Source organism: Mastigoproctus giganteus, chromosome 6, assembly GCF_048544385.1.
Source record: "Mastigoproctus giganteus isolate SK-2022 chromosome 6, ASM4854438v1, whole genome shotgun sequence".
NCBI classification, from domain to species: Eukaryota; Metazoa; Arthropoda; class Arachnida; order Uropygi; family Thelyphonidae; genus Mastigoproctus; species Mastigoproctus giganteus.
This window is the reverse complement of record NC_143580.1, coordinates 56,684,106-56,708,127: the sequence shown is the minus strand read 5'-3', so window position 1 is coordinate 56,708,127 and position 24,022 is coordinate 56,684,106. Positions and strand designations below refer to the sequence as shown.

At 38.9% G+C, this 24,022-nt stretch overlaps 1 protein-coding gene across 1 annotated transcript in view; it reads right to left on the bottom strand.

Moving 5' to 3' along the window:
- The window catches only part of LOC150084310 (uncharacterized), an 86,168-nt gene that overhangs the window by 29,915 nt on the left and 32,231 nt on the right, over positions 1-24,022 (bottom strand). The window contains exon 3 of the mRNA XM_090376178.1: positions 21,757-21,930. Within this exon, the coding sequence (XP_090232304.1) occupies positions 21,757-21,930 (174 nt within the window). The remainder of the gene's footprint in view (positions 1-21,756; positions 21,931-24,022) is intronic.

Genomic DNA, 24,022 nt, shown 5'->3' with positions numbered 1-24,022 from the left:
GTTTAAGAAAACAGAATAACTCCAAGGGATTAGCATCGTTGCCTATGATGTGAGAGAGTTTTAGAGGTTCTTTTAGATTTGGAAGGAAGCTGAATGAACATTGCCGAGCATGTTTGTACAGAGTGCATTCAACAAGAATGTGCTTCATTGTTAGCTGACAGTTGCATTGAGAACACTGTGGAGGATCATTTCCTGTAAGGAGAAATAGGTGAGTAAACTGGCTGTGGCCGATTCGTGCTCTGGTTAAGATGACTTCTTCCTTTCTGTTAGTACGAAAACTAGAGGTCCATAACTGTGGTTCTGATTTTATTTCCAATAGCTTATTACCCCTTTGAGCTTGCCATAGAAGTGTCCATTGTTCCTTACATGTCCTTCGTATCATAGGTTTGTAATCAACATATGGAACACAAAAGCCTGAAGATAATGGGTTAGATGGATGTTTTGCAGCATGGTCTGCGCATTCGTTTCCTGGGATCCCAGTGTGACCTGGGATCCAGCAGAAGATGACTACTTGCTGGCGTTCCTGAATAAGAATCATCTTACTTCTTATGGTTTGTATTAAAGGATTGGTTGGTGAGGAGATGCTTTGTAGGGCTACTAGTGTACTCTGCGAGTCGGTATATATTATACTTTTTTTAATGGAGCAATGAATAATATTTTCTAGGGCAAGTTTAATGGCGAATAACTCAGCTGTATAACTGCTGCATTCAGTAGGCAGAGATACAGAGATGGTGTTAAAAGGGAAAACTGCTGCAGCACCTACTCCACTATCAGACTTTGATCCATCTGTGTATATTTTCATGAAATGCGGATAATTTTGTGTGTGAGAAGTATGAAGTTGTCGCACGTTAATATTTGCAAGGGAATCTTTTCCCCAGTTCAGGAAGTAATTGTCACAGGATGGATTAACCCAGGACCATGGGGGAACTGAAGTGTTTGGATCTTGGAGGACTTTTTCAAGGTGCACATTCCAGCTTTCAGATAGAGCCTGCAATCTGATGCCAGTAGGTTGGACTGCTCTGGGTTTATTTCTGTAGAACATTTTAAACTGTGGATCACTAAGTATAGGCCAAATTGGATGGGTAGGCATGCTTTGAATTTTAGCGGCATAATTCAAAAGTAACACCTTCCTTCTGAGGCAGAGTGGAATTTCATGGGCTTCGGCGTAGAGACTTTGTACTGGCGATGTTCTATAAGCACCTGTAGCAATCCTAAGGGCAGAATGTTGAACAGGAGCAAGCCGTACTAGCACACTCTCCCTAGCAGAGTCATACACCGGGGCTCCATAATCAAGACGAGATCTAATTAGAGTTCTATACAGGTGAAGTAAGGTGTAACGGTCAGCACCCCATGTTGTAGAAGAAAGAACTCTGAGAATGTTCATTTTTTTCTGGCAGGTTGTCCGGAGATATTTGATATGTTCTAAAAAATTAAGCTTCCTATCAAAAATTAGACCGAGGAGGCGAATGCTACTCATAACTGAGATAGGATGATTTGTTAGGTGTAGCTCTGGGTCAGGATGCATCCCTCGTTTGTTACAAAAGTGAATGGCACTCGATTTTTGATGAGATAGTCTGTAACCATTCTGTGTCATCCATAGTTCAATATTGTTTAGTGAGATTTGTAGTTGCCTTTCAATGAAGTTCATATTCGGCGAACTGCAGGAAACAGTCAGATCATCAGCATAGAGATATGAGTTCACAGTCTTGGGAATACATTTGGTAATATGATTTATTCTCAATGCAAATAAAGTAGCACTGAGAACTGAGCCCTGTGGTACTCCTTGCTCTTGTATATAGATTTGTGAGAAGACTTCTCTATAGCGAACTTGAAAAGATCTATACTGAAGGAAGTTTTGTATGTAGCATGGTAAGTGACCTCTCAGGTCAAGGGAATGAAGATCTTTTAAGATACCAAAGCGCCAGGTGGTGTCAAAGGCCTTCTCTATGTCAAGGCAGACCATGACAAGATGTTCATTTCGTATAAATGCATTCCTGATATTTGTTTCAGCTTTAACCATAAGATCTAGGGATGAGCGATTTTTTCTGAAACCAAACTGGTTATCAGAGATTAGATGTTTTGAATCCAGATACCATGTTAATCGGCGGTGTATAATTTTTTCTAATGTTTTACTCAAACAACTGGTAAGAGAGATGGGTCTATAATTGTGAGGGATAGAATGATCTTTGCCTGGTTTGGGAATTGCCACTACATAGGAGTGATGCCAGCGAGTGGGGTATGAATGTTCAATGAATATACAGTTGTAAAAGGTCAGTAGCAATGACAGTGATTTATTGTCTAAGTGTTGAAGCATTATGTAATATACTCCGTCTGGACCAGCAGCACTGTTCTTTGAGGAATATATAGCTTTTTGAAGTTCAATCATAGTAAGTGTCTGATTGTATGGTAGAGAAGCAGCGGTTTTGAAGTTAAGTTTTGATTTTTCGGCTGAGGCTTTGATCTTCTGAAATGACGGATCATACAAGTTCGAGGCAGACAACTGGGAGAATATTGTCCCTAGAGTATTCGCAATTTCTGCAGGACTAGAGAGCTCCTGTCCATTCCAGTTGAATATTGGCGAGGATAATGGAGGAAATTTGCCATTTAGCTGTCTTATTTTTTTCCATATTGTTCTTACATCAGTATTTTTATTTACTGAAGTCGCAAATCGGATCCAAGAGTTTTTTTTAGCTTCCTTTCTGATGTGTCGGGCTTTGGCTCTTAGTTTCTTATAATTTATAAGGTTGTTGGTAGTAGGGTATTTGCGAAATATATTCCACGCTCGGTTTTTTTCTTTTTTGGCATTCTTACATTCATCGTTCCACCAATAATTTATGGGTCTGTAGGTGACTGATTGTGATTGTGGGATGGCAATGGATGCAGCTGCTAGAATTTCTTTGGTGATATGATCAGTGGCTGTGTCAATTGGGAAGGATTCAATGATCTGTTTATCAAATGAAACATGAGAGGTATACTTGGCCCAATCTGCCTTGGTAAATTTCCATTTTATTTGGTTTTTTGCAGTTGAAGAGCGTGATGTTTGGATCTTACAGATTAATGGGTAGTGGTCACTGTTTAGTGGATCATCTAGAGCTGTCCACTCAATATTAGGAAAGAGGGTCGGAGAGCATATTGATAGATCTATTGCAGACACTGTTCCTGTTGGGAGATGGATGTAAGTGGGTGAACCAGTATTTAGGATGGTTAAGTTTTGTCTGTCAATGAGCATTTCAATGAGTTGCCCTCGTCCATCTGCATTGGGAGAACCCCACAATGGATGGTGTCCATTGAAGTCGCCCAATAAACAGAAAGGGGTTGGCAACTGCATTATAAGATTTTCAAGTTCGTGAATAGTACACGGATGATTGGGTGGTAGATAGATCGAAACAAGAGTCAGAGTGATGCCAATTGCTATTCGGGTAGCAACGGCTTCTATAGAGGTTTGTAAAGAAATGCGTCTGCACGGGACTCGCGAATCTATGAGTATGGCTACTCCACCACGAGCATTATTTGCAATAGGTCTATCTTGTCTGAAAAGAGTATAGTTTTTTATCAAAGGAGATACCTGAGGAGTCAGATATGTCTCCTGTAGGCAGATGCCCACTGGTTTATGCTGCTTAATTATGTCGTATATGTCATCAATGTTGCTCCTAAAGCCTCTACAATTCCATTGGACAACGTTGTTCATTATTTCAATTTAGATGAAGGAACTGAATCTGACTGCTTTTTGGAAGTCTGTTTGGCACGGTCAATTTTAATCCTTTCTCTTTTTGAGAAAACCGGTCTTTGGTCTATTTCATCCTCTGGATGGATCTCCAGAATGGTTTCGGTATCATCTTGATTGGAAATTTCATTAGTATCCATAAGGGAGGAGTCAAATGTCTGTTTTCGATTAGAATCTGCGTTATCTGCTTGGACGGATCTTACGGGATCTGCACCGGCAGAAGGTGGTATCGTGACTGGTGTATTGTTAGCTCTAGTAGAAATCTGTTGCTTTGAAGGTTGAGGTGCAGAACTGAGCAGGGAACGAGCCCATTCTGAAATAGAGGTATTTGGAGGTATTGATGTATCAGTCTGCACCGATACTGAATGAAACTTTTTAGCGGCTTCAGCATACGTGCGTCTAGGTGTGATTAGTTGTATTTGCTTTCTGGCTTCTGGGAATGAAACTTTCTTTTCTATTTTATATTTCTGAATTTTTTTCTCATATTTCCATTGTTCACAGTTTTTAGAAAAGGCTGGATGGTTACCTTTACAATTGGCGCAGAGTGGAGCCTGGGCTTTACAGTCAGCCTGGGAATGATCTTTTGAACCACAGTTAGGACATACGGGGTCTCCTCGACAGACTGTTTGTGAGTGTCCGAATTTCTGACACTTGTAACATCTTATTGGGTTCGGGATATATGGGCGAATGCGACAATGCAAATACCCTGCTTTTACGGATGAAGGTAAATTAGGTGAGCTGAATGTCAAAATTATGCTACGAGTTGGAAGGAGTTCTCCATCTTTTTTCATCATAATTCGTTTTGCCTGTGTGACTTTCTGGTCCTGCAGTTCCTGAACAATTTCTTCTTCTGATACATTCATCAGGTCCCATTCAGAAATAACACCTTTGGATGAATTAAGAGTGGCATGTGGGGACACTTTAACTGAAACTCCACCAAATGAGGTGAGTCTGAGTAGAGACTCAGAGTGTTTTGAGTTGGTGGTCTCAACAAGCAGGTCGCCAGATTTCAGTCGTCGTACCATTTTAGGGGAGCCAGCTACGCTCTCAAGACATTTTTGAATGAGGAATGGTGATAAACTACCCAACGATTGGTTAGTTAGCGAATGCAGAATCAGAAAACTTGGGTTTTCCATTCGGGGAGCATCCGTCCTCAGTCTCTTTGGATTGGATAAGTCATTATCGGGTATGTGCAAATCCAGTGTATTTGGATTTGCAGTCCTAATCGGTGGAAAATTGTCACAGTCCATGTTTTGCTCCTTTTGGCCCTGGGGGTTGGTTTTACCACCCAGATTTCCGGCCCCGCCACGGGGAGGCAGGAGCAGTGCCACAAGGTGACCAAGCGGCTAAGTTAGTTAGTTAGTACTATTAGAAATAAAAAACAGAAAGGTAACTTTCCTTTCTGGGCCTTTGCCTACTTCTTCTAGTGCAAAAGAGCTACACTAATTAATAAATAAAGAAAACGGTTGTTGAAACAAAATATAATCTATCACTTGAAGGCTCTTTAGAGATAACGCTTTGAGATACGCAAAGAAATCGCTTGGTCACGGAACGCTTGGCACCCGGGGCCGTCTGGCAAGCAGTTGATCCAGAAATATGCTTGATTTCCATATTTCTGGATTCGGTTTTATTTCTTGGAGTTTATTATTAGTTTAATTTCCCCATATTTGAGTCCCTTCATCTTCACTTGCTCTAATAATAATTGGTCTGAAATCAGTGTATGGTACTATCATTATTTCGTTTGACAGTTCTGATGTCGACTTGGCTGCACTGTCTGCTTTTTCATTCCCTTTTATTCCAGAGTGTCCTGGAATCCAGCAAAGAGTTATTTCAGAGTGTTTTTTTTTTACATCAATAGATAAGAAAGCTAATTTCTTGTAGAAGGGGATGGTGAGAATGTTGTATATCCTGTATAGCTGAGATAGCACTGAGCGAATCAATATATATTAGGACAGAGAGGGACGACTGTTGACATATTTCGCTTAATGCAAGCTGTATAGGATACAGTTCTGTAGATAGTATGCTGCACTCAACTGGAAGGGATTTTGAAATTAAATGCGAAGGGAACACAGCTGCTGCACCTACATGTGAGTGGGACTTAGAGCCATCCGTATAGATTATGAGTTTCCCAGTGTGTTGCGAAGTATAGTTGGCATGTAACTGTCAGATGTTAAGTGATGAAATGGTATTTTTTGACCACTGAGCGAAGTAAAGATCAATGTTTATATCATGTCTATTCCATGGAGGTAAAGGCATATTTGCACTCTGCAATTTTATTGAGATCGATTTTCTACTTTTGTATTACTTCTTGAAGACGAATCCCAGCAGATCTGAGTTCATTAAGCTTGGATTCATAAAGTGTTGGCCATAGCAGTTGGTTGAAGTATACCCAACAGGGGTGAGTTGGAAAGCTTCTTATTTTGGCAGCGTATTGGCAGAGTAGGCTTTGTCTTCTAAGATAAAGCGGAGGGTCGTGTGCTTCTATGTACAAGCTCTTTAAGGTGCTGTAGGTGCCTAGTGCTGATCGAAGGGCACTGTGTTGAACGGTGTTCAGAGGCCGTAAGATGCTGTTTTTAGCTGATGCATATACTATAGCTCCATAATCTAATCGTGACCGGATTAGAGCACAATATAAATTCAGCAATGACTGTCTGTCAGCACCCCAAGATGTTGAAGATACAGCATGAAGGATGTTTAATTTCTGGAAGCACGTAGTTCGTAGATAGGTTACATGTTTACAAAAATTTTATTTGCTGTCTAAATTCAGATACAATAATCTTATGGAGTTTGTCATCGGTATTTCTCTGCCTTTCAGTTTTAATAGACGTTCCGGATGAAGTGATTGTAATTTACAGAAGTGTATTGCTGCAGTTTTCCCCTCAGTTAATTGATAGCCGTTGTTTTCTGTCCAAGTTTCAATTTTGTTTATTGCTATCTGTAGTTGTCTTTCAATGGTAGCCATGTTTGATGATTGACAGGAAATAGCAAGATCGTCTGCATACATATAAACTTCTACTGTAGCTGGGATGTCTCTTCTAATGCCATTGGTGCGTAATGCAAAGAGTGTGACACTTTAGCATTAGCATTAGTAGAGGCATTTGATGCAAGAAAGCAAGCTTATGCAGCATCAGCCAAAAAAAAAAAAAAAAAAAACCACTTCCACTTCACCCCTCTGTTCGTTCAAAATACCTGTCCAGCTGAGCCTTAAACTTATTTAGGCTATCAACCTCCACCACAAGGGATGGAAGTCTGTTCCACCAACCAACCACCCGCTGGCTAAAGGCAAATTTCCGCACGTCTATCCTACATCTGTCTTTCCTCAATTTGAATTTATGCCCTCTCAGGTGATTATTCTGAGCTAGAGGAAGAATCCCATCAGCATTGAGCATGCTTAAACCATTCAAGGCTTTATACACCTCTATCAGATCACCTCGCTGGTGCCTAGTCTCCAGACACTGTAATTTGCAAAACTTAAGCCTTTCTTCGTAAGAGCACCCCTTTGTTCCATTCACTAATCTTGTTGCCCTTCTCTGTACTCGTTCCAGCAGCTCTACATCCTTCTTGAAATGAGGCCTCCAGACCTGTATACAGTACTCTAGGTGTGGCCTGACCATCGCCTTATACAATGGATTAATCACCTCCTTATCCCTGCTGGAAAAATTCCTGTATATCATTGACAATACTCCATGAGCTACTCTTGCAGCCCGTCTGCACTGCTCAGAGAACTTCATATCTGCCTGCACAACCACCCCCAAGTCCCTTTCATTCTCTACCACTGTCAGTGTTGTACCACAGAGTTGATACGTTGCTCTGGGGTTGCTGTTTCCCATGTGTAGTACTTTACATTTGTCAATGTTAAACTTCATTTGCCACCTCTCAGCCCATCTGCTCAACCTTTCCAGATCCTGTTGCAGCAGCATAGTGTCAGTAGTGTCCTTGACAACCCTGCCAACCTTTGTATCGTCTGCAAACTTGGACATTAATCCCGATATACCATCATCAATATCATTTATAAATACAGAAAACAATAATGGACCCAACACTGAGCCCTGAGGGACTCCACTAATAACATCAGTCCACGATGAGCAGTGTCCATTGATTACCACTCTCTGTCTTCTCCCCCTCAACCACCACTTAAAATCGATCCTTGAGGTACTCCTTCTTGCATGTGAATTTTGGACAGCTCGTTCTGGAATCTTACTTGAAAGGTCCTGAGGTGAAGAAAATTCTGAATGAATCTAGGCAGGTTACCTCTCAGTCCAAGTTTGTATAAGTCTTGGAGGATTCCATATCTCCAGGTTGTGTCGAATGCTTTGGTAATATCGAAAGTTATCATTACCATGTGCTGTTTTTTAAGAAAAGCATTTCAAATGTGAGCTTCAAACTTGATGTGGACATTAGTTGTACACCTGTTACGGCAGAAACCAAATTGATGGCATGTTATATCATCTTGATCTTCAACAATCCAGGCAAGTCTCCTGTGAACCATCTTTTCTATTATCTTTCCTAAACAACTGGTCAAGGATATAGGATGATAACTATTGGGGGAGGCAGCATCTTTCCCGGGTTTCACTATGGCTACCACAACTGACTGATGCCATGTATCAGGGTAAACATTCTCCTCAAAGATTCTATTGTAAAATTTTAGTAGTATAAATTTTGAATTTCAGTTGAGGTGGCGAAGCATTTTGTAGAAAATGCCATCTGGTCCAGCAGAACTATTTCTAGAATTCTGGAGAGCTTCGTTGAGTTCATTCATAGTGAACGGAAGGTTATAAGAATAAGATTGGTTTGTAACAAAGTTAATTTTATATTTTTCCATGGACATTTTTTTTGCATCTAAATGAGTCTTCATAAGATTGAGATGAAGTGACTGCAAATGTTTCTGCTAATGTCTCTGCAATATCAGTTGGAGAAGAAATATCTATTCCTTTCCAGGACAGGATTTTGTTTGTTGACACCTTCCACTGAGGATACGGATCTTTCTCCAAATTATTCTGGGGTCAGTGTTTCTGCGGATGGTAGAACTGAATTGAATCCATGCATCCTGTTTAGCTTTTCTACGAATTCGGCGTGCTTCAGCTTTCAGCCGTTTATAGTTTATAAGGCTCTCCATTGTATCATTTTGGCGAAAAATGTTCCAAGCTTTATTTTGTTTTCTTTTGGCAAGAAAGCAATCCCTTGTCCACCAACTATTATATCTTTGTTTCGTAAGGTTTACTTTCGGTATTGCGCTGGCAGCAGCTCCAAGTAGTTCTTCTACTATATGTCCTAGTGGCATTATTAATAGATGCAGTAAGAATCAAGTGGTTATCAAATTGGATTGTTTTCAAAAACTTCTCCCAGTTAGCTTGGGGAAAATTCCATGCAATTCTTTGGTTAGATGTATAGTTTGTATCTGTCTGTATTTTGCAAATTATAGGAAAGTGATCACTGTTGTGAAGGTCAGTTAATACTGTCCAATCAAAGCTAGGATAAATGGACGAGGAACATATGGACAGATCCAGAGCAGAGCTTGATCCTGTAGGCAAATGGATATAAGTATGCACACCAGTATTCAGTAATGTTAAGTGATGGTTATCAAGTACAGTTTCGATCATCCTCCCTCTACGATCTATGTTCGGGAAACCCCACAAAGGATGATGAGCATTTAGATCACCTAGAAAACATACAGGTTGGGACAGTTGATTAAATAAATTGTCAAGTTCTGCAGTGGAACATGAAACGTTTGGTGGAATGTAAATGGAAATAAGAGTGAGATTAATTCCAAGAACAATACGAACGGCTACTGCTTCTAGATTGGTGGAAAGCTGAATAGGTTTGGATGGTACATTACTACAAACTAATATTGCTACTCCTCCCTTGCCGGAGACACAGAACATCTGTCACGTCTATATAGCGTATACCGTGAGAAGTATGGGGTATAATTTGATGATAAATAAGTTTCCTGTAGACAAATACATGCAGGATCACGCTGGTGCATTAAGTATTTTAATTCGTCAAGATTGCTTCTTAGTCCTCTACAATTCCATTGAATAATTTTCTGCATTACTTGGGTTTAGGTTAAGTGGATTGGTCTGATCGTTTGGTTTTCCCTCGATCCTGTTTATATTTCACTCGTTTAGAAAAGACTGGGCGAGTAATATCCATCTCATCATCAGCATGAAGCAGGAGAACAGCATCTTCATTATCTAACTTCTCATCGATTTCCATAGTTCGTTCAAGTTGGTTTATTTTGTGTATGATGAGCATCTTTCTCCTTTGATAATGTTCCTGAGTTGGGAACGTCTTGTTGTAGCTTGGATGGCTTTGTATTAATAAAATTTGATGGATTCTGTCTTTGTTGTCAGTGTCTCACCATCCACAAGGATGGATCTAGCCCATTGAGCAAGAGATAATTTAGGAGGAATAGTAATATAAGTCTGTGTTGAAAATTCTTTAGTGTTTTTGACTGCATTGGAATATGTTTTGGCAGGCATCACATTTAATATCTGTTTACGTGCCTCTTGGCATGATACATTTTTCTCTACCTTGTACTTCATTATTTTCTTTCCCATTTTCCATGATTCGCAAGTTCTGGAATATGCGGGGTGAGTACCCTAGCAATTGGGAAACTTTGGCATTGCTGCTCTACATTCAGTTTGGGAGTGGTCTGATGAGCCACACAGGGGACAAATTGCCTTACCTTGGCATGCTGTTTGAGAATGCCCATACTTCTGGCATTTAAAGCATCTAAGTGGATTTGGTATATATGGTTGGATCTTACAGGAAAGGTAGCCAGCTTTTACACCATCTTGTTTGTCATAATTCTCTTAGCACCGACAGCACATTGTGCCTTAAGTTCTTCAGCAATTTCTTCCTCGGGAACATTAAGGAGGTCCCATTCCGAAATGACCCCCTTTGAGGTATTTAAATTTCTATGTGGGGTTACAGAAATGGGAAGGCCTCCGAAGGTCGTTTGCTTCAGGAGTTACCTAGAATGATTGGGATTAGTTGTTTCAATAAGGAGATCTCCTGAGCGAAGTCGTCTGACAATTTTAGAGGTACCTGCTACAGCCTCAATGCTTTTCTGCACAAGAAATGGAGATAAGCTGCTAAGAGGTTTAGTTGACAATGAATGTAGAATTAGGAAAGCAGGCAGTTCAGGTGAAGAATCATCTTTTTTTATTCTCTTTGAGTGAGATGATTCAAGTTCACGTGAGCACATAGGCTCTACAGTTGGTGTTAAGGGATCCATAATTGCTCCTTTTTGCCTGGAGTATTGGATTTATACTCAGGTTTCCAGCCCCACCACGTGGAGGCAGGAGCGGTGCCACCCGTGACCAAGCAAAAAGTGGTTAGTGGTTAGTGTGTTAGAGAAGTTAATTATATACAGGCATACCTCGGTTAACATTACCTCTGATAACGAAGCTTCGATATAACGAAGTCGGCAATTTCAAGCCCCATTTAACATAAAAAAAATATTCCATTTTAATCACCTGAAATCTAAACAAACTGAAGAAATTACGGAAACCTTTGGGGCTTCTCGTGGTTGGTTCGAGAAATTTAAAAAACGGGCCAGGATTCATAGTGTAAAATTAACAGGAGAAGCTGCAAATAAGTTTCCAGAAAAATTAAAGGAAATAACTGAACGTGAAAATTTTCCAAATTTGGTGTTCAATGTTGACGAAAGCGGTTTGTTCTGGAAACTGCTACCAACAAAAAGCTTCATTTCTATTGAAGAAAAATCAGCTGCTGGGTTCAAAGCAGCCAAAGACCGTTTAACGTTACTCTTTGGATCAAATGCCTCTGGCGATTATAAATTAAAATTGTTATTAGTTTACCATTCAGAAAATCCGAGGGCGTTAAAAGGTAACATAAAAATGAATTTACCTGTAATATGGCAAGCAAATAGAAAAGCGTGGGTTACCAAGGAGTTATTTACTGATTGGTTTGTTAACCACTTTTGTCCTGAAGTAAAACGGTATTGTCAAAAAAAAAAATAACTTTGAAGAAAAAGCTCTTTTGTTGTTAGACAATGCTCCGGGACATCCTACTGATCTTAACACGTTGGACACATGCATTCCTGTCAAAGTTGTGTTTCTTCCAGCAAACACAACTTCCCTGATTCCACCATTGGATCAGTGAGTAATAGCATCATTTAAAGCTTATTATCTGCGTCGAGCATTAAGCAGTTTAACTGAACTAGAGGATAAAGAGTTTGTTGTTTGGTTTTTTTTTTAAGAAGCATTAGCAACTAAGGCCATATTGCTCCGGGATATGCGGTGGTCATTCCCTGACATTTCCGCATCCTCCGTATTTGTTGGTGACGGGCTCGAACCCCGGTTTAATCAAGAAGCGTGTGCTACGCACTGCTGCTCCTTCCCACCTGGTTACGGAGGCGCCACGATAAAGAGGAAATGACAGTTAAAACTTTTTGGAAAAACTACACCATTAAAAACGCAATTGAAAACATTGATAGTTCTTGGAAAGAAGGCACTAAGAAATGCTTAAATGGAGTTTGGCGCAAAATATGGCCAGAAGTTGTACTAGAAGAAGAAAATAACATCCAAGAAATTAGAAATGAAGTTATCCAGATGGCTCAATCAATAGGTTTCGAAAATGTCGATGAAGAGGATGTTAGAAATTTATTGAATGCAGAAGATGATGGTTTTTCAGTGGAAGATTTAGAAAACCTTGTTAGCAACGAAGACAAAGATAATGAAGACGAAGTTAAAGAAGTTCCTGCCGAAAAAGTGTTAACAACCAAAGATTTAAAAAGGTGCTTAAATGACATTTAAAACGTTTTAAATTTTTTTAGTGAAAATGATCCTGATTTAGGAAGAAGTGTTATTTTTTAAGTGATCAGTGTTAAATGCAATAACTCCGTATAGGCAATTGTTAAATGAAAGAGAAAAAGAGCATAAACAATCAACTTTAGACTCATATTTTAAAATGTGATTTCACTTTGTATGTAAGTTGACTGTTTATTTAATAAAACTTTACTTTGTTCGAAAAAAAAAGCTTTTCATTTTCTTTACGTAGGAATGTATCCCTATTCTGGCCATAGTATTTTTACCTCTGAAAACGAAGTTTCGCTTAACGAAGTAATTTCGTGGAACGCATCCTATTCGTTATTCGAGGTATGCCTGTATATAATAGAAAAGTGTCTTTCCTTTCTTGGTAGAAAGCTTACTTCTTTATTTAGGAAGAGCTAAAAATAAATAACTTTATAAAATAAAAAGGTTTTAACAATCTCTAATCAGTCGCTTGGAAAAAAGACTCTTTCAAATCGCTGTGATCACTCACTTGGCACTCGGGACCGCACTGTTGGCATTCAGCAGGCTGGAGGTGGAGGTGTTATGATTTGGGGACTGTTTTTATAGCATGCTCTGGGTCCTCTGATTACCATTAATCAACAGCTCGATAAGATGTTGTTGTTGATGGGGTTTTAAGTGCAAAGGCTACTGAGACCATATTGCACTTAGTAAAGTGGTTCATACTGCCTGTGTTGGTTGATGTAGAAGCAGTTAGAAATGGCTATACAGTCCAATTCGTTTTAGGAAGGAGAAGAATTCTGTGAGATTTGATTTTTCGCCTATGATATGGCGAAGCGACAAAGGTTCCTTTAAGCTTGCCAGAGAACTGGATGACACTAGTTGAGCATTGTTATATAGAGTTTTGTTATAAGTGTTTGACTGTAAGTGGTGTATGACAATGATTACACTGGGGAGGGTCATTCCCTGACAAGAGGAACAGATGAGTTAAATGAGTATGGGTGATTCTGGCTAGAATTACTTCTTGTCTGCTTGCAATGAGGCTGGAAGACCATAATTTTGGTACAGGTTTAATTTGAAGTAGTTTATTATGAATTTGCACTTGCCATTGAAGACTCTATTGACCTTTACATATGCTTTGTATATTCATTTTATAATCAGTGAACGGTACTAGGGAATTTGTTGGGGCTGATCTGGATGGATGTTTAGCAGCATCATCCGCAATTTCATTTCCTGGTATTCCAGTATGGCCAATTTCATTTCCTGGTATTCCAGTATGGCATCAACAAAAGGTTATTTTCTGCTGGGGTCCAGCAGAAGATAACCTTTTGTTGATGTTCTCTGAGATGTATCAATTCTGTTCTAATGAGCTTTAATAACGGGTGAGTAGTTGGGGAGTTGCTTGGCAAGGCTAATAAGGAACTTTGCGAGTCTGTGTATATTATGCTCTTTTGAATTGGCATATGTAAAATATTTTCTATAGCAAGCTTTATGGCATATAATTCAGTCATGTAACTACTACACTCTGTTGGAAGAGACAGAGAAATGGTAGTATCAGGGTAGAAATGGTACTACTGCTGCACCCAATCCACTCTCAGACTTTGATTCATCTGTATATATTTTAGCGAAGTCAGGATAATGTTGAGTATGTGCAATGTGTAGCTGTTAGATTTTAATGTCTGATAGAGAGTGTTTTCCCCACTGGTGGAAATAATTGTCACAAGATGGCATGATGACAGATCATGGAGAGTCGAGATCTATAGGATCTTGCAAGATTTTATTGAAGTGTATATCCCAATCTTCTGCTAATTGCTTTAGCCTAATACCAGCAGGCCGAATTGTCTGTGCTTTGTTTCTATAGAAGGTCATAAACTGCAGATTATAAAGTATTGACCAATTAGGATGGGCCATCTGGCTTTGGATCTTGGTTGCATAGTTCAGCAGCAACATCTTTCTCCTGATATTTAGAGGTTCATGGGCTTCAACATACAAACTTTGCACTGGAGATGTTCTGAACACACCTAGTGCTGTTCTGAGAGCTGAATGTTGAATAGGGTTGAGGCAAGATAAAGCACTCTCCCTGGCAGAGTCAAAGACAGGCACGTAGTCCAGTCATGATCTGATTATGGTTCTATATAAATAAAGAAGGCTGTAACAATCTGCTCCCCATGTTATGGCTGATAAGACTCTGAGTATGTTCAGTTTTTTTTTTTTTTGACAAGTAGTCCGGAGATGTTCAATGTGCTTTTGGTATTGGTATTGGTATTGGTGTTTTTGGGCACAAGGGCAACTAAGGCCAAAATGTGCCTGTTCTTATGATATGTTTTAATATAAGATTTCGGTCAGTTTGTCATCATAGAAAATCATATATTTGTATCTGCTTAAGAAAGGTAAATAGTTCATTTAAATTTGCATTGTTTCCAATAATGTGGGCAAGTGATAGGGGCTCTTTCAGTCGTGATAGTGAAAGGAAACTATTTTTTCGGAAATAGGAATACTGCTTACAATCTAATAGTATATGCTTGACGGTAAGTGGTAAAGTGCAAATCGCGCATTGAGGTGGAACCTCCTGCTTGAGTAGATATATATGGGTTGGATGTGTATGCCCTATGCGTACTCTTGCTAGCACAACCTCTTCTTGCCTGTTTTGCCTGTAGCTAGATTTCCATAGTGCTGGTTCCTCTTTGATTTCGAGTAATTTGTTGTTCGTTTGTGACTTCCAGATTTCAGACCACTGAATTGTACAGATTTTTTTAATGCGCTTCAAGTAATCTATGTATGGTACTTGGTAATGTGATGGTATTGTACTGATTGGTTGTTTGGCTGCCTGATCTGCTCTCTCATTACCTGTGATACCAGAGTGCCCTGGTATCCAGCAAAATAACACTGCATGTTTCTTACTTCGTAGGTGGTTTAAGCAAGAAAAAATTTGTTTTATGATGGGATGCGATATTGAAAATTTATTGTCTAATGCAGACACTGCACTCATGGAATCTGTGTATATTATACTGCTGGTGTTGTGGGAAGTGTTTATATTTTCTAGGGCTAATTTTATTGCGTACAATTCTGCAGAGTAACTGCTACACTCAATTGGTAGTGATATAGAAAGTGTAAAAGAGGGAAAGACAGCTGCAGCACCAACAGAAGAGTCTGTTTTTGAACCATCTGTATATATTACACAGCGTTGAGCATTGTTGAGGGAATGGCCTTTATGTAGCTGTTTAATAATTTCATCTGGCAAGGATTTCTTTCTCCATTGCTGGAAATAGGTATCACAGTGAGGGAGAGTTACAGACCAGGGTGGATCAGGTACATCATTCTCTTGAAGCATATTGTCAAAGTTTATGTCCCAGGCATGTATCAATTCTTTTAATCGAATACCAGTGGGTCTATTTTCTGTAACTTTGCTGTTGTAAAACGTGATCCAATCAGGGTTTAGAAGCAATGGTCGAACAGGATGGGCTGGAAGGCTTTGAATTTTGGCTGCATAATTAAGGAGCAGCATTTTCCTTCTAAGGTGAAGTGGAGGTTCATGCGCCTCTACATACAGACTCTGGACAGGGGATGTTCTAAAGGCTCCTAGAGAAGTGCGAAGGGCACTATGTTGGATGGTGTTCAGTCTGGTTAGTGCACTTTTCCTAGCAGAGTCATAGACAACAGCTCCATAATACGGATGTAGGAGAGAGTATCTATCGGCACCCCATTTCATGGCAGAAATGGACCGAAGAATATTTAGTTTCTTTAAGCATACTGTTCGGAGATATGTTATGTGAGAAACAAAGTTAAGTTTGGTGTCCAACATTAAACCTAGGAAACGAAAATTACTGGTGAGTGGTATCAGGTGGTTCTTTAGCCGAAGTTCCGGTTCCGGATGCAGCTTGCGTTTTTTGCAGAAGTGGATTGCAACTGTTTTTTGTTCTGACATACGATATCCATTCTGCTGTGTCCATATTTCCAGCTTATTTATGGAGAGTTGCAGCTGTCTTTCAATAGTAGGAATATTTTTTGAACTGCAAGATAGAGTGAGATCATCAGCATACATGTATAATTCGACAGTACTGGGAATATTGTGGGTTATAGTGTTTAGCCTAAGTGAAAAAAGAGTAGCGCTAAGTATTGACCCTTGTGGGACACCTTCTTCTTGGGTATAGATACGAGAAAGTACTGATTGGTAGCGAACCTGAAAAGTTCTCTTTTGGAGAAAGTTTTTAATAAATTTCGGTAAATGTCCCCGCAGTCCTAGGGAATAAAGTTCTCGCAATATGCCATACCTCCAGGTTGTGTCAAAAGCCTTTTCAATGTCCAAACTTACCATTACAAGGTGTTCGTTTTTTACATAAGCATTACGGATGTTAGTTTCTGCTTTCACCATGAGATCTAAAGTGGATCTGTTTTGTCGGAATCCAAATTGACTGTTGTTTAGCAACTTTTGAGTTTCAAGAATCCAGGTAAGTCGCCTGTGTACCATCTTTTCTAGAGTTTTGCCAAGACAACTGGTGAGGGAGATTGGTCGATAATTTTGTGTGAGTGATTAATCCTTTCCTGGTTTGGGAAAGGCTAGAATAACGGATGATGCCAGGTAGAGGGATATGTACCTTCAAGGAAGATCCGATTAAAGAAAGTTATTAGCAAATTCAAATCTATATTGTTTAGATGTTTTAGCATTACATAATAGATTCCATCAGCTCCAGCAGCGCTATTTGGTGATCTGTTTATTGCTGTTTGGAGTTCAAAAAGACGAAAAGGTTGATTGTAGGCTAGAGACTGAGTAGTTTGGAAATTTATCTTATATTTTTCAGCTATGGCTTTAGTTTGTAGAAAGGAAGTATCATAAGCTGTAGTGGCAGAAGTTTCGGAGAAAGTCTCTGCAAGCGCATTAGCTATTTCTTGTGGTGAGGATACTTCTTGTCCGTTCTTGATTAAAATTGGAGCAGAAACAGGGAAAAATTTGCCATTTAGTTGTCGAATTTTTTTCCAAATAGTTTTACTGCTAGTGTCTTTTGTGATAGAAGAGGCAAACTGTATCCATGATTCTTTTTTGGCTTGTCTTCTAATTTGTCGTGCTTTTGCCTTAAGCCTTTTAAACTGGATTAGGTTGTCGGTGGTCGGAAACTTACGGAACTGATTCCAGGCTTTATTTTTTTCTTTTTTCGCTATGGTACAAGCGTCATTCCACCAGTGTTTAAGGTTTCTGTGTTTGAAAGTAGAAAATTTTGGTATTGCTTTGGAAGCTGCTGCTAGTATTTGTTTGGTAATGTGCTCGGTAGCATCATCAATGGACCCTAGTTGTATCAATTGGCTATCAAAGGAGATGGAGACAGAAAACTTTTCCCAATCTGCTTTAGAAAATTTCCATAATACCCGATGATTGGGGCAAGGTGTCTGCATTGTTTGAATTCTGCATATTATTGGGAAATGATCACTGTTGTGCAGATCATTTAAAACCGTCCAATCTATAGTAGGAAGTAACTCAGGGGAGCATATAGATAAGTCAATTGCCGACATACATCCCGTGGAGAGATGAGTGTAGGTGTTATGACCAGTGTTCAGCACAGTTAGGTTCAATTGGTCTATGAGTTTTTCTAGCAAGTGCCCTCTATTATCCATGTAAGCAGATCCCCATAGCGGATGATGTGCATTTAGGTCACCAAGAAGACAAAAAGGAGATGGTATCTGTTTTATAAGATCTTCTAATTCTTTCAACGTGTAGATATTGTTAGGTGGAAGATACAATGAGACGAGAGTTATTGTTTTTCCCATTGCTACACGAACTGCAACGGCTTCTAAGTGGGTCTGAAGAGGAATGTTTCTTGCTGGAAATTTACAATTCACTAGAATTGCAACTCCACCATGTGCATGGCTTGAACTAATTCTATCTTTTCTATAGACTGTAAAATGTTTAATCGAATAAGTTACCTGTGGATTTAAGGAAGTCTCTTGCAAGCAAAAAGCTACCGGATTATATTGTGAGATCAAATCGTATATATCATCGGTATTACTGCGTAAACCTCTGCAATTCCATTGTACGATGTGCATCATTATTTGGTTTTAGAGAGGGAAGATGATTCTGTCTGTTTCTTGTAAGAGGGTGCAGTTTGCTTTTGACGATCATGTTTTATCTTATCCTTTCTTGGAAAATAAGGGCGTCCATATTCTGTACTCCCTTCTACATCATCGATACCAGTAGATGAACATCCAGTCTCCATGTCATCTTCTGCATGAAGATCAAGGACTGTTTCTTCTTGTGCATTTACAGCTTCGCTGTCCATACTGCTTGAATTTGGTTGTTTCAATTCAGAGGCACGTTGCCTTTGTGGTTTCCTTTGTGATTTATCGATTGATGTAATTTTAGATGGAACTGAGAGTGGGGTATTGTTTACTTCGTCTATTGAAACAGGTTTGTTAGCGGGCTGATCTGTCAAAAGTACAGATCGTGCCCATTCTGCAATGGATGTGTTAGGTGGGATTGACACTTCTGTTTGGGTAGCAACAGCTTGACAGTTTTGGGTAGCAGTGGCATAGCTGCGTTTTGGCATAGTTACCTTGACTTGTCTTCTTGCTTCTTGATATGATACTTTGTGTTCAATCTTAAACTTCTGTATATTTTTTTCCATTTTCCACAGATCACATGATTTTGAATAAGCTGGGTGATCATTCTTACAATTTGGGCACTCTGGGGATTTTGCAGTACAATCTGTTTGAGAATGATTTTTCGAACCACAATTAGGACATGTATTTTCTCCTCTGCATGTTGTTTGAGAATGACCGAATTTTTGGCATTTGAAACACCTTAAGGGATTTGGAATGTATGCCCGGACTCGGCAGTGGAGGTAGCCTGCTTTCACTGAGTTTGGTAAATTTGGTGTACTGAAGGTCAATATGATATTTCGTGTTGGAACTAGTTTATCGTCTTTCCGGATCATGATTCGCCTTGCTTGTGTTACTTTTTGTTCTTGTAATTCCGTAACTATTTCCTCTTCGGTGACGTTTAGTAGATCCCACTCACTTATTACTCCTTTAGAGGAGTTCAGTGTATTATGCGGCGTGACTTTTATTGGGATTCCGCTTATAGTTGACAGTTTCAATAACAGTTCAGAGTGTCTTGGCTGCGTGGTTCAATTAATAGATCTCCTGACTGAAGTTGTTTTACCATTTTTGGTGTTCCTGCTGAATTTTCAAGACACCTTTGAATGACAAAGGGAGACAAATTGCTTACTGGTTGATTCGATAATGAATGCATTATCAAAAAAGCTGGTGGTTCTGGTTTGCTAGAATCTGTTCTCATTCTTTTCGAGAGACTAGGATCATGTTCCCTTCTACGGGTGTCAATTTGTTGAGAGCCTGTTGGCTCTATTGGTGGAAATTCGTCGCAATCCATTGTTGCTCCTTTTCGCCCCGGGAGAGGAGCCTCCTTCTCCCGGGTTACCGGCCCCGCCACGTGGAGGCAGGAACGGTGCCACCAGTGACCAAGCGATAAAAAGTTAGTGGTTAGTGTGTTACAAGAGTTAGTTAAATATATACAAAAGAAAGGTGATTTTCCTTTCTTGTAGGAGGCTTCCTTCTTTATTTATAAAGAGCCAGAAAATAAATAACTTTGAAAGTAAAAGACTTTAGAAATTTTAACTACTTCTTTATAGAAAATTCGCTTTGAAAATCGCTTTGGAAATCGCTAGATCACTCGCTTGGCACTCGGGGCCTGTGCTTTTGGAAATTTAACTTACTGTCAAAGAACAATCCTAGTAGACAAATACTATTAGCCATGGGAAGACAATGGTTATTCAAGTGGAGCTCGGGTTCAGGATGCATATTGCGTCTGATGCAGAAGTGAATGGCAGTAGATTTCTGGCTGGATAGTCTATAACCAATGAGTTCAATTATGATTCATTCATTCTCTTTGAAAACAAGATGGCACTGAAAACAGACCCATGTGGAATTCCTTCTTCTTGGATAAAGTTTTTAGAGAGGGTTCCCCGATAACGAACTTGAAACAATCTCTGTTGAAGGAAATTTTGGATAAATAATGGTAAATTACCTCTCAGGCCAAGAGGATGTAGATCCTTTAAAAGATGCCAAAACACCATGTAGTGTCAAAGGCTTTCTCAAAGTCAAGACACACCATGACGAGATGTTCCTTTTTGATGAAAGCATTTCTGATATTTGTCTCGGCTTTGATCATGAGATCCAATGAAGATTGGCTTTTCCGAAATCCAAATTGGTTGTTATTTATCAAGTTTTGAGACTCGAGGAACCAAGTGAGACAGCGATGTATCATTTTCTCGAGAGTTTTGCTGAGACAGCTGGTAAGGGATATTGGTCTGTAATTTTGAGGAACAGAATGATCTTTACCGGATTTTGCAATCGATAGTACATAAGAATGACTCCAAGAGCTTGGGAAGGTATGTTCAGAAAAAATTCGATTATAAAATATGAGCAGCGAAGAGAGTGATCTTTGATCCAGATTTTGGAGCATTACATAATATATCCCATCAGGGCCAGCAGCACTGTTTCTTGAGTTGGTAAGAGATTGCTGTAGCTCAAACATGGTAAATGGTTGATTATAAGATAAAGCAGAATTGTCAGTGTAATTCAGTCTAGATTTCTCTGCAACTGTTTTACGTTTTTGGAATGATTGATCATAAGCATTACAAGAAGACAACAGAGAAAATACAATTCCCAGTGCATTTGATATATCTGTGGGATTAGAGAGCTCTTGTCCATTCCAGTTTAGTAGCGGGGTGGATAGAGGTGAAAATTTATTGTTCAAACATTTTATTTTTCTCCAGATTAATCTGATATCGGTATTTTTATTAACTGATGAGGCGAATTTAATCCAAGTTTCTCTTCTTGCTTTGTGTCTGATATAGCGAGCTTTAGCTCTGAGTCGTTTATAGTTAATAAGATTGGAGGTGGTAGGATATTTGCGGAAAAGGTTCCATGCTTTGTTTTTCTCTTTTTTTGCATTATTGCAATTTTCATTCCACCAGTAATTTATTTTTCGTCTATTCCTTGCTTGATATTGAGGAATGGTGACAGATTGGCTGCCAGCATTTGATTTATGACTACAAAGTCAAAAATTTATAAATCATAAATTTTTGATTTGTGACTACAACCATGACTACAAAGTAAAGAAGAATTCAGAATTCAGCCTAACTGTTGCAAGATTTGTGCACTAGCTGAATAAAGTAGTAATCAAAATACTAGGTGACAGAATGGATTTCCTAGATATGGTAACTAATATCTGCTCTATGCTATTTGTTCATAAGATAGTAAAAGTACCTTAGCAATTTCAGCAACCAGGTCTTTAAGTAAAAGAACATCAAGAGCTGCAATTTCTTCTTGTTCTTTCTTTATCTTTTCTGCTAAAACCTTCTCTTCATGCTGAATTTTCTTAATGAATTCTTCACTTGCTTTATTTTCCAGTTCTCTTTTTTGTGCCTCTATTTCCTGAAACTAAAAATTGCAAAACATCACAAAGATGATATACAAGTGGAAATATAAAATAAAATTTGGTTAAATTTCATTATAAAAAAAGTAACAAACTATTGCCCTTTCCTATTGTAATTATAATAGGAAAGGGCAATAGAAAAAAAAAAAAAAACTCAGTGTATAAAATAAGTCAACAAAATTTAAATATATTTTATTTTATTTTTATTATTTTTTTTTAATGTTTTGAATTTAGACCAAAGACTTGTCAAAGCCCTTGATCTAAATTCAAAATTGTTGGTGCTTAGTTACCCACTAAGAGATGGACAACTAGGCCAAGAATTGTGAATTTTCAATTCTCCAAAATGGCACACGGCCATTTGTAGATTACACATCAGCGGAAGGCTGACTGCTTTGTCCATTTTTCATGTTCAGTTGAGGTTGTTGCATTGTGTCTGTTTTATCTGTGACCTATAGTAGTGTTGTGGTGATTAACGATTTTATTGAAATGCTGATGTATTCTAAAGTATCCTGAAGTTCCTTTTATCTATTTCTAATATGAAAAAGTTTCTATTTGAGAAACTGGAAGCTTTGGCATTATTTGATCATAGATATTTTGTCCAAACTGATTGTTGTAGTGTATTTTTCTCCTCCAATAAGTTTTGAGACTTAGAATTTTTTCAGGAACAGTAATAAATCCCATAAGTTTATTGTAGCTGGTGATTTTAATTTAGCATAGATTTTGCCATCAGAACACAAGATGTTATTTGTTGACCAACTGTTTCACTTGGACTGGTTAACATACCTTCGCCACCTACAAGAGAAAATGTCAGATTTCACTGGGTTTTCTCAAACTGTTGCATTTTTAATTTACATATTGTGGAAGAGTTTAGTTTGACTCAGATCACCTATCTTCATCTTTCACCTTCTGCATTTAATTCTCTGTATCAGTAGTAGTAGTATTTGAGGTTTTTTGGCACAAGGGCCTCTTGGGCCATATTGTGCCTGTTCTTGACTTAGTTATTACTAATTTCACATTACTATAATTAGATATAATAATACAAATTTATGTGTTTTAAATATTGAAACAGTTCCTCCAAATTTGCTTTATTACCGAGAATATGTGATAATGTTAAAGGTTCCTGAAAGTTGGATAGGGAGCTAAAGCTTTTCGGACAGATGAAAGTTCGGGACATTCAATGAGAATATGTTTTATTGTTAGGTGCGACTGAGGAGGGTTCTCTCCCATAAGCAAATACAGGTGAGTTGGATGCGAATGACTGATGCGGAGTCTTGCCAGAATCACTTCTTGTCGTCTGCTTCTCCTGAAACTAGATGATGATTGTTGTGGCTCTTTTTTAATCTGCAACAGTTTATTATTGATTTGAGCTTGCCAGAGATGAGATCATTGTTTTCTACATGTTTTTTTTTATAATGGATTTGTAGTCAGTGTAGGGCACTTTCAGTTGAGTGGAAAATTCAGAGTTGGGATGTTTAGCAGCGGAATCCGCATGTTTGTTACCTGGGATGTCGACATGGCCAGGGATCCAGCAGAAGGTAACTTTCTGGTTGTCTGTTTGATAGTAAGATAATTTAGACCTGATGTCTTTAAGAATGGGGTGATAGGGAGAAAGAGCAGATTGAATGGCAGTTATTGCACTTAAGGAGTCTGTATATATAAGAGATTGCTCAATATGGAAGTTGATTATGTTGTCTAGAGCCAGTTTTATTGCAAATAATTGTGCGGTATAGATACTGCATTCAGTAGGAAGAGATAGAGCTACTGAGAAGGTGGAAGAAACTGCTGCAGCACCTACAGCCACATCTGTTTTGGAGCCATCAGTATAAATTTGTACTTTGTCTGATTTGGCCAAGGAATGCGATTTGTGTAGCTGTTGAAAGGTGATATTTGCCAGGGAGGATTTTCCCCATCTTAAAAAGAAATTGTCACAGAGAGGTGAGAAATCAGTCCAGGGAGGTTCTGGAGTAGCAAGATCCTCGAATATGTTCTGAAAGTTAATATCCCAATTGAGTAAGAGTTCTTGCAATCGAAGCCCTGTGGGGCGGTTTTCGTTGGGTTTATTGTGATATAGCATGGTGAACTGAGGGTCAAACAAGT